The sequence below is a fragment of the Pithys albifrons genome, chromosome 2, assembly GCF_047495875.1.
Source record: "Pithys albifrons albifrons isolate INPA30051 chromosome 2, PitAlb_v1, whole genome shotgun sequence".
NCBI classification, from domain to species: domain Eukaryota; kingdom Metazoa; phylum Chordata; class Aves; order Passeriformes; family Thamnophilidae; genus Pithys; species Pithys albifrons.
Window position 1 is genome coordinate 5,206,727 of NC_092459.1, and position 17,834 is coordinate 5,224,560.

Below are 17,834 nucleotides of genomic sequence, written 5' to 3' on the forward strand. Positions count from 1 at the left end.
GGAGAGAGGGAAGTGGATGAAGACAAGCTGTCTCTGAGAAAGTACGACTGTTACTCCCTTTTCCTGCCTTCCTTTATCCTGTCCTGTGGGCATGTGGGCTAATTACCATGACTCGTACATGCCTGCCATTGCATTACGTGGGATTCATTGTTACACACAACTCTGTGTTGAGAATTCTGCCTTTGTGGGGAGTAACTGGATAAAAAAACCAAATGAAAGTTGGAACTTTCCAAGTCTAACTTTTCCTGCTTTACTAGGAACTAGCAGCAGCTGTACAAGTCAATGAAAATTAACCTTCCCCCCTACCCTTTGGATATCCAGTAAACTCAGATTTGATCCGGATGTTCTGATTTCCACACAGCTAAAATGCAATCAAATGCTTGATTTTGGGGGATAGATTTGCTTAAATTGTATTAATTCACAAGGATAAACACAATTAGTAGAGCTCATTAGCTTGCAAAATGTAATTTATTTTCTTGAATATACCCATTTCCTTGGATGAAGAGCTCCATTAAGTTTATTATATTTGCAAAGCTTATATAAAAATCCAAACCATGGCAACAAAGAGAAAATTGTTACTACACAGTCACAGCAGTCACTTTTCCATGTTAAATAAGTTTGGCATTTATTTATATTTAAATGAGAATATCTACCACTATCAAGACCAGGATATGGGGCAAGTACTTATACAGAATATAATTAAAACTAATTCAAGCAACAAATGTGGCCTGAAATTAAAATACCCCCAACTTCTTTAACTGAAAAATGATTCAATGTTCTCCCTCAAAACCCCTGTTTATAATTGCTTAATTATCATAGCTAGCAATAGTAAAGGGACTCTGGCCATTTACAGGCTCATAAGATGGGTCTGCATTCAGGCACGTCTGGTGTGCTTAGCGCTGTGCTTTAATTTTGCTGCAATATAAAGGCTAGAGAGTGGAGAAAATGAATACATGGCAAAGTACCTGTCATTACTTGTATCATAGCACCAAGGTATTCTACATGCACAATATGAAGGCGGCCGGTCCCATTTTCATACTGTTATCATTTTTGATATTATACTGTCTAAAAGCAGTGACACACAAAAGAAACGCTTTTATCATTCTCAATGCGGGGATGATACTAATTACATCATCTGTCATCATTATACAGCTAAACAAAACTTTTCTTTCATAGAAAACTGCCATTTAGCAAATTAACGGGTAATGACCCATAATATACAGAAGATTGAAATTTGGGAATTACACTCACATTAGTTTGTTTTCTGCTTCCCCCTCAATTTTATTCCCTGATACATCACGAAAAGGAAGAGAGATGGAGAATTTCTTCAACTATTTAATTTGCCAGCAGCCCTACTGTCCTTTTGGAAATTCGTGCGGGATCATCTCCATCCATATCAATGCATAGTTTCGTTCTACTTAATGATACAGACAGTCTGCCAAGCCAGTAAAAGCCAGATGTTGGTACAGTGATGCACAAAAACCTGCTGCTGGGGCCAGATTTTCAAAATCAGACAGGAAACAATGAGCCTACATTTGCCAGCAGATAATCGATGGATACTTGGAAATCAGGTACTTGGGCGTGTGTTGCCTCCCAAAACCTGACGAGGTCACGTAAGATGATGGCACGTAGGAGATACCTGGGATGCTCCAACAAGGAGCCCCGCAGTAAGGCCAGGCAGGGTGAGCACCACTCCAAGGGCCCTCTGCTGCCCAGACAACGCTTCATGCCTGGTAATAACACTGCAGGGAGTTGTGTGGTGGGAAATGTTCAAGCACCACCAAGGAAAGAGAGATCTGTAGGGATTCCAAGAGGCATAAACCATTGTGGATGAGTCCTTAGCATAAACTCCCATGTTTTTGGGAAAGAAGAATAAAAGGACTTAATTATTCATTGCATCTGATCATCCTATGTTCTTCAATGTAGAAGCAAAAATAAACATAGGATAGCAGGGGGTAATAGTACAGATTTTAGGTGTGACTACTGCCAAGTAACCAAGTAACTACTACCAAGACCATAGATAATGCAGCAAATCCATCTTAATCCAGAAAAACACATTTTAGACAGATCTTTGCTCAGTCTGAACTTCTGTGGCCCAGATCAGCTATTTCCTTTCATCATACACCAACTGCAACATGGGTAAAATAAAAAGGGAAATTCCAGGGTGAATAAGATAAAAATAATGGCAAAGACTAGTGAATTTTATAGTAACCAGCCATGTCAGTGGAAGTTTCAGTCAGCAGCAGGTGCTTCAGATACCCAGTAAGAGCAATTAAACATTTGGCCTTTAATTCCCTTTGTCCACATTGGGGTGTTTAGGACTTTTCTCTTGCCCATAAAATGATTTCCTGACTTAAGTGAAATTCTGAACTGAATGTATCTGTAAAGTTAGAGGAGTTCTCAGTTCCAATTTATCATTGTTAAAGTGGATTAAAGGATTTTTTATTAGTAACACTTAGAGCTTACTTGTTCATGCACTTGGAGACTTCTACCAGAGGAAACCTTCCCCAGCAGACAGCCAGGCCAAATCAAAAGCTGAAAATGAGCATGTGATGAGCACATTACACAGGCTGATGAGGACTGTGATGAGCTGGGAATTAGTGAGGAAGCTTTTGAGTAAAGACGCTGGTGGAAACCACGTACACAGCATTCTTCTTTTTCTGAGTCACTGCTGAATGAAAAAGCTTAAGCCCCCTGCGGGACACTGCACTGCTGCAAGGGATGTCTCCTGAACGAGGTCTATAAGCCTCTCTCTCAACATTAACCCTCTTAGTAGGCCTTAATATTTTAAACAGCATAAGACAGCACTGGAAATTATGTGAGGCAACAGTTTAAGTAGCAGTTTAAGGAACAATGCATCAAAATTGTTGACAATATATATGCCCAAATTAGCTTTAGTGATGGTAATGAAATGATGCCTGGTAAAAGACTGGATGTGTGACATTCAGAAGTAGCTCTCCATGGGCAGATAAGGAAAGCCATCTTGATCACAAAAAGGTACTAGATGTGTTTGCTTATCCCACCTAGATGTTACTAGGCAAACATTGTATTCATTTTAGGTAACTTAAACCAGTAGTATCAAAATATTCTCAATACAATGACAGTAAAATAAAAGAAAGGTTGTACTTAACAGATTTCACTGCTGGTTAAGGTTCTTTAAACCAAGACTTCAGTTTTGAATATAAATTATACCTCTTTCTCATTTGCTAACTGTGTAATAACAATCCCTTCTCCGGGGACACTCCCTTGTCGCGGGGGAGAAGCTTGCGTGCCCTCATGAGGTTGAGAGCTATGCTGGAGGTGGTTTGTGCCACCGGTAGGGTCTCCCATGCCAGACAGGTCTCAGCTGAAGGGTCAGACAAAGTGTGTCCACGGGCAGGATGGTCTGGCAACCATCCTAGGAGAAGGACAACTCCAACCCCAAACCCGGGCAGATGGAGCTCGTTTAGCCCTGTAAGGCCATCTATCTAAGAGAAGGATACTCTAACCAAACCTACGTCCTGAGGTATTCGCTGTCACCGTCCAAGCTCGCTAGGCCGTGGCAGATGAACCTCAGGAGTAAAGGGTGGGGCCAGTTCTGTGCACGCTGTGCCTCACCTAAAAAATCCATTGGGCAGGCTCGAAGGGTTCACCCACATTGCAAAGCCCTGTAGCGACAGGTGAGGGTCGAAAACGGCAGGTGATAGGAAGCAGCTGGAAGCTGCAGACCCAACCCTGCATGCAGGCGGTTCAGGATATGGGTTAAAGACAACGCAGAAAGAACCGTTCCTTGCCAATGTCACCCAGGGAGACGTTCCGTTGTGCCTTTTGTGACCGGACCTGCCTATCCCGTATCGGCCTTTTTAGCCACCAGCAGCTTGCAGCAAGCCTGGGTAGTGCCCTTCTCAAATCTTTGTTCGCAAAGCCTGGCCATGATGGTGATGAATAACAATCCAAGATGTTCAGTGTCTTTTTCTTATTACAATAGAATCACAGAATCAACTAAGTTGGAAAAGACCTCTGAGATCGTGAAGTCCAACCTCTGACCTAACACCATCTTGCCTACTAGACCACGGCACTGAGTGCCACATCCAGTCTCTCTTCTTAAATACCTCTGGGACAGTGACTCCACCATCTCCCTGGGCAGCCCATTCCAATGTCTGATCACTATTTCTGCAATGAATTCCTTCCTAATATCTAACCTAAACCTCCACTGGCACAGCTTAAGACTGCCTTTGTGTCCTACTGGTGGTTGCCTGGGAGCAGAGGCTGACCCTCACCTTGCTACAACCTCCTTTTAGGTAGAGTGATGAGGTCTCCTCTGAGCCTCCTCTCCTCCAGACTAAACAACCCCAGCTCCCTCAGCCTCTCCTCATAGGACCAGTGCTCCAGTCCCTACACCAGCCTCCCTGCCCTTCTCCGGATCTGCTCCAGCACCTCAATATCCTTCCTAAACCAAGGGGCCCAGAACTGGACACAGGACTCGAGGTGCAGCCTCACCAGTGCTGAGTACAGGGCAAGAATCACTTCTCTTGTCCTGCTGGCCACACTATTCCTGACACAGGCCAGGATGCCATTGGCCTTCTTGGCCATCTGGGCACACTGCTGGCTCATGTCAATCCAAACCCCCAGGTCCCTTTCTGCCTGGCTGTTCTCCAGCCACTTTGTGCCCAGCTTCTGGTGCTGCAGGGGGTTGCTGAGACCATGTGCCGGACCTGGCACTAGTTCTTGTTAAACATCATAGCATTGGGTTCAGCCCCACTATCCAGCCTGACCTGGTCCCTTTGCAGAGCTCTTCTGCTTTCCAGCAGGTCAACACTCCCTTCCAACTAGGTGTCATCTGAAAGTTTGCTAATGGTGGACTCAATCCCCTCATCCAGATCACCAATAAAGGTGTTAAACAAAACTGGGCCCAGCACTGATCCCTGAGGGAGGGATACCACTGGTGACCGTCTGCCAGGTGGACACAGCACCATTCACCACCACCCCCTGGGCCCGACCATCAGCCTGCTCCTAACCCAGCAGAGAGTGCCCCTGACCAAGCTGTGGGCTGTAGCTTTTCCAGGAATATGGTGGCAAAGGCTTTGCTGAAGTCCAGATACACCACATCCACAGCCTTCCCCTCATCCACCAGGTGGGTCACCTGGTCATAAAAGTATATCAGGCTGGTCAGGCAGGACTCCTAAATCTGTGTTGGCTGGGTCTGATCCCTTGTCCACCCTGAAGGTGCTGTGTGATCACACTCAGGATGATCTGCTCCATAACCTTGCCAGGCACCGAGGTCAGGCTGACAGGCCTGTAACTACTGGGTCTTCTTTCCAGCCCTTCTTGTGGATTGGCATCACACGGGTCATCTTCCAGTCACCTGGGACCTCCCTCTCTGATGAGCCAGGATTGTTGATAAATGATGGAGAGTGCCTTGGTGAGCTCTTCCACCAGCTCCCTTAACATCCCAGGATGGATCCCGTCTGGTCCCACAGACTTGTGAGGATCCAAGTGGCTCAGCTCCAAGTCACTAACTGCTTCCTCTTGGAACATCTTTTTTTACATACTCTGTTTTCCATTTAAGATTTTAAGTAAAAGTCTCTTCATCTGTTTTTGGGAGGTAAATTCAAGGTTCAAGTGAGGTTCATTGATCTCAACTGGTTTCCAGTTCATGGCTGACGGACAACTACCATCCCAGCCAAACACTGTCATTTTTCTTCCCTGCAAACTTGAAATACTAATTTCAGTGTCTTGGCATAGTTCCAGGCTATGTAATTATAATCTACATCTAGTCTGGGTAATTATAAATTACAGCCTTAAAACCACCTCTCTTATTTCACTTGGATGCAGTAAGTGTACCCCTTTTCCTGTCCTAAATACATCGTGTGGTCCCACTCTGCTCCAGGACTGACCACCTCCCACCCCAAAGTGAATCTACCTTAAAACCTCAACATTCTCTCAGTGTGTTCCAAGGGGTAAAAATGTAGGAATGTTACCAACTAAAAAGGACTCTGCATGTTTGAAAAAGGCCCACCCTTCTAACCTATTAAAACATACTTTGATATTTAGAATTTGCCTTCTAAATATAACACATTGTTTTCAGACACTTACACAGCTCTTCAGTATATGAACAGCCCTTCTCTACTTTAAAACACAAAAAGAAGGCTCAGTCTGAGGAAATAACAAATCTTACTGAAACACTGAATCTAGCACCCCAACATCCATGAATTTTGACAAAAATACATGCTAAAATAGTTTCCCGACTTTAGCAAAATTCTTGATTGAATTTACCCTTAAAGCCAAGAGGTGTTCTCAGCATCACTTTATCTCCATCAAAGTGAATTAAGGCAGCCCTGACTGATAACACTGAGATTCACTGCACAAGGTTTGCCTATATGGCAGATTTGAAAGGAAAATTTAAAGAAAAAAAAAAGAAGTAATGATGGCTTATCCAAAGGCATAAGGGACACTTCCAGCAAAGGGCTGGGGAACTCATTTAAGTTCTGAAAGAATAAATTCTTATTGGTGTGGAGTTTTTACACATAGGCTCTTCCTGGAATGTACTCAATTTCTGCTCATGAGCAGACTGGACTGTCCTTGAATAGCTGATCCTTGGAAAAGATGTCAGATTTGCTTTTACCATTCCAGCAAGTAAAATACATGAAGAACATGTTACTCCGGAGCTGAAGGAATATGAGCACCTGTTCTTGCTACATATATACAAATAAAAAAGAGATTCATGTATTTCTTCAGAGTGAAATAGGTCTCTACATACTGATGATAAAATGTCTGTATCTGTCTAAATCTGAAAGCACTTGAGTGATTCCTGCTGGAGATACCTGCCATCCATCTATCTAGCAAAAGTTCTTATGAAATGCTCCTAAAAGTGCTTTTCTATTTGGATGCTCGATACGGCTTCCAAACCAGAGCTCAAACCATCCTTCAAAAGAATAAAAAACCTTTCAAAGAAAGACACTGTTCACACAACAGCACAGTATGGCCATGACAGGAGTATGTCTAGCAGAAAAGCATCAAAACCCCAGCAAATTCAGCCATCTAGAAAATCTGCATCCATAACAAAGTCCACACAGCACGTCAGAAAAGGCAAAGAGCAGAATCTCCCATTTCCCAGGTTACAGGCAATAGGAATCTACCAGCACTGCTCCTCTGTCTGTTTCCCCCAGGATGGTAGTGCTTTGTGCAAAATGATCCTTGTTTTAAAGAACATCCACAGCTTGGGGATGCAAGGAATATTCCCCTTTTCCTTCATGAGGAAAAGGTCACGCAGAGGAGCTGGGTTTGATGTTGGATTTGGGTACTCAATAAATCAGTCAAGACTGAACAGGACTGTCAGCCCACATTTCTTTTAAGACCTCTTCAATTTTAGGCAATTTTGTCCTTTTTGTACCATCTTCCTCAACTCCATCCAAATACTTTAGTGTGCAGATTGATGGACACGTTTTGTCTTCCTCTGAAACAGCAGAGGAATCATGAATAACAACTACAATGTTCTCTTTAATCTTACATTCTTGTTTTTTTGTGTAACGCCAATGAGGATTGTGCAAAATAAAATGCACAAAGTCTTGAGGCAAACCCTCCAATCTGTTTTAGCTTCTTGCAAAGTATTGCATAGTCATATTGTGCAAACTTGACTAAGCATCTTGGCACCTTATCTAGTCAAGTACTTCTGACTTAATAGTTGGTACACACTGGTGCATGTATATGTTACTGTCTATAGTCCTGCTCAAGTACTTATCTTGAACCTCCTGATTTTGTCAGCAACCCAAAGATTTTTCCAGTACAGCACAACACTAATGCTGTAATTTTCTGAATTTAATATGACAAAACTGCATGCCACTTTTATTTGCACATCTAGATGGTGGAAGTTTTGTCTATGTGTCATCATTCCTGCAAGCTTATATACCTCCTTCCCAGTGATGGACAATTTCATCACCTGCTGATACTTTCCAGAATATTCAGCCTGGGAATCTAATGCAGTGATTTTTAAATGTTCAGGTGGAAATATACACCAATACCTTTTTATCCTCACTTGGTACAACTAGAAACCTGTATATACATGTGACACAAACCAGATTGACTGGAAGAAGATTAACCAATTCTCCTGTGTAAAATGAACTTAATGACATAACTTCTATGTCCTTAAAAACACTTTGAAGATCTGAGGTGTTATGTAATCCCACATTACGATTATTATTATTATTATTATTATTATTATTATTATTATTATTATTATTATTATTATTATTATTGACCACAGCTGAAAGCCCTCCTTGCTGTGGGACAGCAGAGCTTATCATCAGCAATCTCACGGCACAGCAGGGCAAGGAAAGTCACTATTTGGAAATGCTTGCATTTCACAAATCTGTTTAGACTTCTTTTAATCTAACATGGGACAGAATAATTCTTGTTCTGAATGCAATGAGACAGAAATGATTCTTCTTCATTCAGAGCTCAGGCACTGCTCCACAAATGACTGCTGATTAGAAAAAAAGCATTTCCACTTTCTTGTAAGAAAACCAAAAAACATGCTCAATTTAATAAATCTGCTTGTGTGGAGAACTCTGGAGATCACAGAATATTCTGGAAATGTTTGGGAATGTTTAAGTATACACACAAATGCACAGTCTGGTTCTGGATAGACTCAGCTGGTTCGGTTTGGACTGAGTGCGAAGTCCCCATTCTCTGTTGACACTCTGAGGTAGCTATAACTTGACTGTCCATTCTTAAAGTCAGGACATCAAAAGAAGTGGAATTATGCTGCTGTGAAAAAGAAGAAATCTTAGTGGAAAATTCAAGGAAAAGCCAAACTCGTGGAGCGAACTGAACATACAGGAAAGGCAGCTCCAAGGTGGCTCCAGGCACAGGAGGACAGAGTGAAAGGAAACAGGTACGTTTCCTGTTGCATTTAAAGGGTTGGATGAATACAAGGGTTGCATCCAAGTATGTGTCAAGAGTTGAACAAGACATAGAACCAAAGGAAGACAAGGTCAGAGAAATCAGATACTAAACAGAAGAAGTTCTGAAAGGAGAATGGAGACAATTGTTTTGGACAATTAATATCTTTCAGAACATCCAAATGTAGATCCAGCTCCCTGCTGGAAAGAGTATTTGGATGGATGGATGAATGGATGAATGGATGGATGGATGGATGGATGGATGGATGGATGGATGGATGGATGGATGGATGGACAGCCTGCCTGGAAATTTAGTCTGTATTTATAAAGAGTTGGCACTCTATATATTCTGTGCCAAAAGGGAGCCTAGATTTGGGTTATTATCCAGTCCCTGAGAAATTCTACACTTTGTGAAGATAGTGTTGTGTGGACAGGACAGAAAATAGTGATTCAACAGATCTCTGACACCTCTCAGACTTATGCTGAATGTATTTGACGGCCACTGTCACGGCCAGAACTATATTTGTTAAGGAACAACATTCTGAGCAAACCATATCAGACTACAGAGTGGGAAGAAACTCAAGACAACTTCAAATGTATTGCTGTGTAATTAACTAAGTGGATCTGCAAATGATGACATAATATCATGTAACAGATTAAAAGCAAAGTTCTTCAGCTCTGTATTTTCAACAGATGAACTACAGTTGCAAATCTGGCATTTATTTAAAAAACAGGGGTATAAAAAATAGCAGCACAGACCAGATGACTTTTAAGAGCAGTTCCACGGAGTTTTAACTCACTTTAGCAATACCCTGCTTTTTTTTTTTTTTCCACAATAAACCACATAAAATATTGGTAGTGCTGAGAGGATCCTGCTCCAGTTGAAGCATGGAAATTTCATGTCACTCACAAACTGAGAAGTGTCAATCAAAAGAGAATTCAATCACCTTCTGTATGCTGTATGTTTAGCAAGGCAATGTTCTAGGACTATTACTAGTCTTTGACTCTTCAGTGCACTAAATCAGTGTCTGTCATGACCTGACCCACAGTGACATTAAAAGACAAGACAGGAATTACTGAAAATACCCCATCTGAAGGAAGAAAGGTGAAATGTATTTCATTCTCACTCATGTGATAGCTTAGATACTCTAAACAACTTTGCAATTCTGTTAGGATTATATTACATAAAGGAAGACTTTAATTAATCTTGATAAAAAATTGATTTTAGAGAACCTATTTGATTAAAGTTTATTACAGTCCATAAAGATACTAAAATTTGTGCCCTTGCAGCTAAGAAGGCCAGTGGTATCCTGAGCTGCATTAGACAAAGCATTGCCATCAGATCACAGGAGACAATTCTGCCCCTCTAGTTAGCACTGGTGAAGCCTCACTTTTTGTGTCGTGCCCAGTTCTCGGCTCCTCAGTACACGAGACACACACTGGACAGTCCAGCAAAGGACCATGAAGATCTTGAAGGGACTGGAGCCTTTCTCCTAGGTGGACAGGCTGAGAAAGTTGGAGCTGTTCAGCCTGAAAAAGAGAAGACTCAGAGCGATTTCATCAAGGCACATCAATACCTGAAGGGAGGGTGCAAAGAGGATGGAGTCAGGCTCTTTTCTGTGGTGCTCAGCGTCAGAACCAGAGCCTCCTTTAGAATACAAGGAAATATTCTTACTATGAGGATGACAGCCACTTGCCCATAGAGTTTGTGCAGTCTCTATCCTTGGAGATATTCAGAAGTCACCTGGACAAGGTCCTGGGCAAACAGCTCTATGTGGCCCTCCTTGGCAAGGGGGCTGGACCAGACAACCCCCAGAAGCTCCTTCCAACCTCGACCATTCTGGGATTCCACGAACTCCGATGCACCACAACCACGCTGAGCTTACAAACCATGACCACTGGTCACCTGTACCTTGGTACCATTAGGCCATCACAGAAAACCACCACTATCCTAAGGGAAACATGCAAGAAGCATATCCAATGCTAACACTTCCATGCCAGTCTAACTCTCCTAACAGAATGCACTGTTATTTTCATTGCAGACTTCCTTCACCACAAGTATTTGCATACATATTCATATATATGTATATACAACTACACAGACACACTATACAATTTTTTGTATAATTTTATATATATAATTTTTATACTCTATTTATCTATCTACCTTTCTATATCTATGGATACAAAGGCAAGGAAGATTTTCCTAAGGTTACACAAGCCATGTATTCTGGTGCAAGAAAGAGAACTGAAAATAGGCTTTCTAGAGCCTTCATCACAGAACATTCTTTAATTAAAGTTATTAGAATTCAGTATGGTAGCTTGCACTTTGAATTTAAACACTGCCTCAGCCCCCCAGTATTCAGACCCAGAACTAGGTACACTCAAAGAATTGCAGGTCAAGCTGAGATCCCTTTGAAAATTCAGGCTTTTGTGAAGAAAAAGTTGATAGTTATTGACAAAATGTTGTACTCTGCCTTGTTACTATTCATGATTAAGGAGAGTAAATATTGTCTGAGGCCTAATGAGAATTCCAATGCAATAAAGTCAAGTGTGAAAGGTGCAATCAATAAGTGATGATGCAACAGTATTCGTTTGTAGTTTTGTTATTGTTTAGTTCATGCGATTTGCTGATGCTTGAAAATGAAGTGTTAAGAAATTAGTGCTACAAGGATTAACATTCAGATTTTATTTCTGATATTGTTATGTTTCTACAGTCATTACACTCTGAACACTAATTAGCATCTGCTTTCTTTTCCCACTAGTTAAGGACTGCAAACCAAAGAATGATAGAACCAAAATACTATGGAAACAAACATCAGTATTGTCCATGAATATTCACAAATTAAGCTCCATGATGGTTAATATGACACTGCAGGAGTAAGTATTGCAATGAAGTATGTATGAAGTACTGTGTGATGAAGAACTGTATTTTCCTTCTTTTTGTGTTAGCAACTATGCTTCAAAGTGCATCAAGTTTATGAATCAAGTGTCTTTCCAAATGTCTAACAGATCTTGGAGTCCAAGCTGGAACATTTATGTCCAACATATGTCAGGGCTATCCACCAAGGGTTCAGTTTTGGATTTGCAACAAGCCTTGACTATAAGAAAGCAAACTGCCCTACAACACAGTCAAGGGCTAAATCTCAGTTACTCAGTTACTTCAGCAAGAAAACCAAACTCTTCTAGCCCTTCATCTGACTAATTAATTCCTCTCCGTCTGGGCTCAGCTGGATTGGCAGGCACATAGACATGGTCTCTGTCACGGTGCCATGGCATGGGACACTGGCACCTTGTGTCAGGAACTGCAGGGATGAGTTTCTCTCTTCCCTGCAGGCACGTCGTGCAAGTGACAATTTGTGCTGGCACATCGTGTAGCCTGAAGACATTGAAATTATGTTTGAATGTTATTTGCAATTCTGTATTTTCTGAAGAAGCCATGTAAAAATTTGGGTATAAGAACTTTAGTGGATTTTCACTGAGTATGTTCACAATTAAAATCTTCATGGTTCTGAATATTCTGTGTTACTAATTCCCTCTGGCAGTTCAGTTTATAGAGCAAGACTTAGGCCATGGATGGAAACAAAGGCTGATTCTGTTCTAAAATACTAGGCTACATGCCTGTGTTAAGGTATCATGGCTTCTGAAGTCAGCTAGGAATACTTGGCATAAATCCTATCCACAGGGAACTACAGGCCAAACGAGATGCCTCCTAAACCTCCTACTGATTGTGTATGGTAGAAGACCCCATGCATTTCATAAGGCAGCTCTACAGCTCTTCATTCATTACTAAAAGCAGTAATTACTTTGGAATTTTATTTTAACACTGTAAGGAGAATGACAGATCTGTTTTATATCATGGTTCTTGTTATCTAAGTGTATTTTTTGCAGAGCCATGGAAATGACTTGACTCTCAGTCATGTAAGTGAGATCTCTTGACCTATTGCAAATGAGACAGCATAATAGCAGTGCCTTTAAATTTTGGCAAGTTATTTGTTTACTTCTGTTTAGAAATAGCTGAGCAAGAAATCTAGTTCTGCACGAACAACAAGGCCCAAACGTGTACACAGCCAAATGAAAGATAGCTATGGGAAATAAAACATTGTTTCCAATCAGCTCCCTAATAAAGTCTAAAAATATAAGAAACCCTATCATATCAACCAGGAAAAACTGCTCTTTCACTGAAGGGGTAGTTGGGTAATTATTCAAACCTGTACAAGACTGGATTGTCAAGTGAAATAATAGTTCAGAGCATCTCAGGATAATGAGACAGATCTCAAGGCCATTAGCAGTGGCTCTTATTATAATACTGGCCAAGGTTCTCCAAGAAAGAGAGAGAATATTTAAATTAAACTTGTAAGGAACTAGTTTGAACTTGTGTATTTGAACAGCTTAGTACTGTCTCCTAGTTTTCATTCAGTCCTGGAGAGAAAGGTGTCTAGCACGTAAAACTGAAATCAGTCAGGCTTTAGAGACTGAAATCCCTGAGGGCAGAAATCAAAACATATAATAATTAGAAAATCGAGAAAAATTGAAACCCACAGTGTTTATATTAAGAATCATATTCTAGTGAGATTTGAAGGTCTGGTTCAACACCCAGTTGTCTTCTCTTTCCTGATTCTTTCTCTCTCATTCAAAAACAAGCAAATCTTCTCTGATTTCAGGTTTGTCAAGAAGAATTACAGCTTTAGAGGTAAGGGCTTTTAAGATTGGAAATAGAGGAAGGGATTACTCTTTCTCTATAAAGTAGGTCCTGCTTATGAGACATTTGTATATACAAGCTTCATTATCTTACGTTTATTTGCTTTTAACCACTATGGGAGTAATTCAATAGCTGATGGTCAGAGAAAATCCAGCTAATCCCTGGAAAAACAGTTGTCTAGCCTGCAGTTTATAAGGTACAGTGTCAAGAGTTGCCATGGATTAGATATACTGCTTGTTTTAATATACTCCTTATGATCCTCCCCTTCGGTACAGAGGTTTCCAAAGGCAGGACCAGAGCTAGGTGGGGCATGCCTGGTATACTCCAGTGAGGAACCCTCCTCTGCACCTTAATCAAGAGCTCCTGGGCCAACTGGTCTCTGTGGTGCTCAAACTATTAGACTAGATCAGAGTTTACAGTAGGTTAAGCAGGAATGATGACTAAGAATTTGTAAATCAAATATTAAAAGATCAATTAAATATTTCACCATCTTTTTGCTTAGGCCCTGGTTTGAAGTTTACTTCATCTGCCAGCCACAGATCTGCTGAAGGTTAATTGATGGAGGAAGAGTAAATAACAGCTGATGCTGCTGGCCTTAAGTATGTGAGGCATTTAGGAGTATTCCTAACCTCAAGTGTGCAGTCACTGACGTGCACATTTGTCTCACTAGGTTAGTGTCACTAGGGCTTGGATATGTGATCAAATTACCGCCGTGAAAGTGGTTTAAGCTTATGTGTTTTCCCTTGTATTGTATATTTGCACATGTCTCCAATGACACCAAGTAATCCTTTAAATTGCGTTAATTTGATCATGCATCTGAGTACCCAGTGCAGCAAATGGGGATAGGTAGCTATGGAAAGTGGAAATGATGCCTCCTGGAAGACAAATAACTTCTGTGGAGGGGAGAGAGATCCAGCAGAACCACTACTGCTCAGTCTACCAAGATTAGAGCATGAATCTCTCTATTTATCCTTCTACAAAATCAAGGGTTTGTAATTTATAAACTTGACCTGTCAAACTGTTTTCGTGGATTTTGGTTTTTTCTCTGTTTTTTTTTTAAAGTGAAAGAATTAACAAAACTCTTATAAAGCAATTGTTGGTCAATTTTTGTCTTCCTGACTGAGCTGATGTCACTTAAAGCCCATCTGGAGCTCAAAGAAAACTCAGTAGCTCACCATCCAGCAAGAGCCCTCATCATACTTGGAGTTTGGAAATTTAAAAGCAATCCAAATATTTAGTTTTAGAAAAGTACTGCTGAGGTTGTGCCTGAGCTCCTTTTCAGGAGAAGTTTGGTAAGGATTTGCACATCCCAAAGTACAATTTATGTAATGAGTAGGGAGAGTTATTGAACTAATCATTTTTAATAGAGATTCCTTGTCTTTAATACAATGCTACACAATAGAACTTAATAGCTTGTGGCAAATACATAATTTACACATGGATTGTGTCTGAATACAAATGCATACATAAAATATCACACATTTAATGAACGTGTGGGTTTTTTACAAAATCAATTTAATTGATTTTGCTGATAGGTCCACATTTATATTTTTGTAAGCTCCATTTCGCTTTACCTGCACATGTGGCCCAGTCGTGATTTGCAAGGGAGGAAGGGAAAACTCTGCAAATGCAATTAGAAACTCGGAGAGTGCAGGGAGTTTTAAAATGTCTGGGGTAAGACACTTGGAAATAACACTCCACTGTGACCCAGTGGTGGGGCTCATTTACAAACTACTCATCGGAAAAGGTCAACCTCCCAGAACGCTCAACACTATTCAGGGTGTTTTGCAGCGTTTGAGCCCAATGAAGCTGGTAATGAAGTTTTCCCCTTAACACTGAACGTGCTGTGTCGTTCAGCTGCAGGCACTGGGTTACTCGTGTTTGGCTTGGGCTCTTACCTGAGTGGGGGAGAAGACAAGGGCTGAGGAAGGTGGGCAGTGCTGTGGCTGATGCACAACCGCGGCCAAAGGACAGAGGTTGGATGGAAACATGGGGATGTGTTTCCAAGGGAGCAGAACAGGATGGTGGTTGTTTTACCCTTGGGACCATCAGCTTATTCAGTGGGCCTGAAAGCTGCTTTTCATTACAAAATACACGCAGAGCTCATCATCCCTCTTGTTAATGTGCTGCTTTTTCTCATGGGTAACTCAGAAAGCCCTGCATTTCAGGAAAGTGTGGAACAGTTGCAGGGGCTGGGCTGGCAGGCCCCAGGAGTGGTGGGGATGCCGAGGGGATGCCAAAGGGATGCCAAGGGCCTGCCGCTGCCCGCCTCCGGTGCACCCCGCGGGGCCGAGCCGGCGCGCCTTACCTTTGGGGTGCCAGGGGTCCGTGAACTCGTACTTCCCCACGCCGATTGTCCGCAGCATCTGCACCCCGTTGGTGTTGTCCGGGCCGCCCGCGGCTGCGCTGGGGGGCAGCGGGGCGGCCGCCTGCCCGTTGGTGGCAGGCGCGGTGCTGGGCAGGGCGGCCGAGGGCAGGGCTGGCGGCGGTGGTGGCAGCATGGGGCACGCCAGGTGGCCATTGCCCACTGCCCCGGGGCCCGGGTGGGCCACCGGGCCCACGCCACTCATGGAGGACATGCTGAGGGGCTGGCTGTTGGTGTACAAGGGCTGGCTCTGGAGGTTGACCACCATGTTGCTGAGGGGCTGGGAGGGCTGCGGCTGGAGCTGGTAGTGGGCCGGCATCAGCGGGAGCTGGGGGGTGACATGTGGAGGCAGGGAGGGTGTGACACCGATGACCGGGGCCTGGACGCTGGCGGCGGGGCTGAAGGTGGGCGGCTGTGTCATCCCGTAGGAGTGTGTGATCAGGGCGGGCTGGCTGCCCGCGGCCACCGTGCTGACCCAGGGCGCGGCACCTGCGGCACGAAGGAAGGCCGGCAATGGCAGCGGGCTCAGCACAGGCGAGAACACAAACACCCTCATCCTTCCCCACCTGTGCCCCGAACGTGCCCACCCGCCCCACTGCACAACACCCACAGGGTCTGGAGCCTCTTCCAAGCAGTAAGTGCGTAAAATTGCTGCAGCGATGTGAGTGCAATTGTTAAAGCACTCGCCAGGTGACATGCGGCATGTTTGCGGTTTTATGTGTTTTGCACTTTATGCAGCTTAAGCACACACTTCCAAGAAAATTAACCTCTTTCCCCGCTGCGCTTTCACGGCTCCCTGACAAACACTCGGTGTGTATAATAATGGTGCTCCAGCCACTACAAAGACATTGTAATTAGGCGTCTGGCATAGTAGCACAATGTATGATATGTGTCTGGAAGCTGGAAATCATTTCAGGTAGTTCTGGACATAAAAGAAGTCTTAAAGTATTACAGAGTGCCTTTTCCTCTAGTGAAGGCAGAAAAGGAGAAAAAACCCAACACTCTAATGAACTTGCAGCATCTTAACACATTTATATTAGCCCCAATGTTGTCACAGAAGAAACTTGAGGGGTCTTTTTAATGAGAGAACACCCCTGCTAAAGAATAAAGAAAGGGCTCACAATGAAGTCTAATTTACGGAGGTAAATGGAGGTAGTGCATTGAATTTGCTTTGAACGATTTTCCCTGGTAGAATTACAAATAAGATTAGAAATGTACCTGGGTTTTCATTCTCCCTCATCTGTTTAGATGGAGGCTCATCAGTGTCCCAGGGCGTGGATTGATTGATGGGTGTCTGTCCCCACCTGACGCTCGTTGCAAGTCCTTGAGGCTGATTTTCAGTCTTGGAAATGCAAGGTGTCTACCAGAGAGAAAGAAGAATACAGAATAAAAATGTTTTGACTTCAAGGATTAATTACAGCTCCTCACAGCTACTAGTTTGCTTGTTTGTTACAGTCCAATAGGACAGCCTAAGATCTTGAAATGTCATTCATCTGGGGGCTGGACTAGATATCTCCAGAGATCCCTTCCAACCTTAACAATTCTGTGATTCTTCTCCGGGCTTGCATGACACGTCCATATGGAAATACAATATAGTTGACAAAAAATACTTCTGGAAATTTAATAGATCCAACTTAAAAAAAAAGAATCCACAACAAACTAGTATTTTCAGAAATAAGTTGCTTCATTTGCCATGAAAGGAAAAAATAAAATACCAACAACCCAGATATGAGATAATATCCATTCAGTTACAGCTACATAAAATTGGAAAATCTTCTGTTTGCTCAGTCTTTTCCAAAAATAGTGAGTTTTGCTTAGCAGAAGGCAGAACAAGACAGACTTATTTACAACTGTAGGACAAATTACTGTAGAACAGTAAAGAGAAGTC

The 17,834-nt window shown here is 42.5% G+C and overlaps 1 protein-coding gene across 7 annotated transcripts in view; it reads right to left on the reverse strand.

Moving 5' to 3' along the window:
• The window catches only part of KLHL29 (kelch like family member 29), a 399,687-nt gene that overhangs the window by 127,108 nt on the left and 254,745 nt on the right, over positions 1-17,834 (reverse strand). For all 7 annotated transcript variants that reach the window (XM_071548271.1, XM_071548268.1, XM_071548273.1 and 4 more), the window contains 2 exons: positions 17,165-17,306; positions 15,890-16,435 (listed from right to left, as the gene is read on the reverse strand). In XM_071548271.1, the coding sequence (XP_071404372.1) occupies positions 15,890-16,435; positions 17,165-17,306 (688 nt within the window). The remainder of the gene's footprint in view (positions 1-15,889; positions 16,436-17,164; positions 17,307-17,834) is intronic.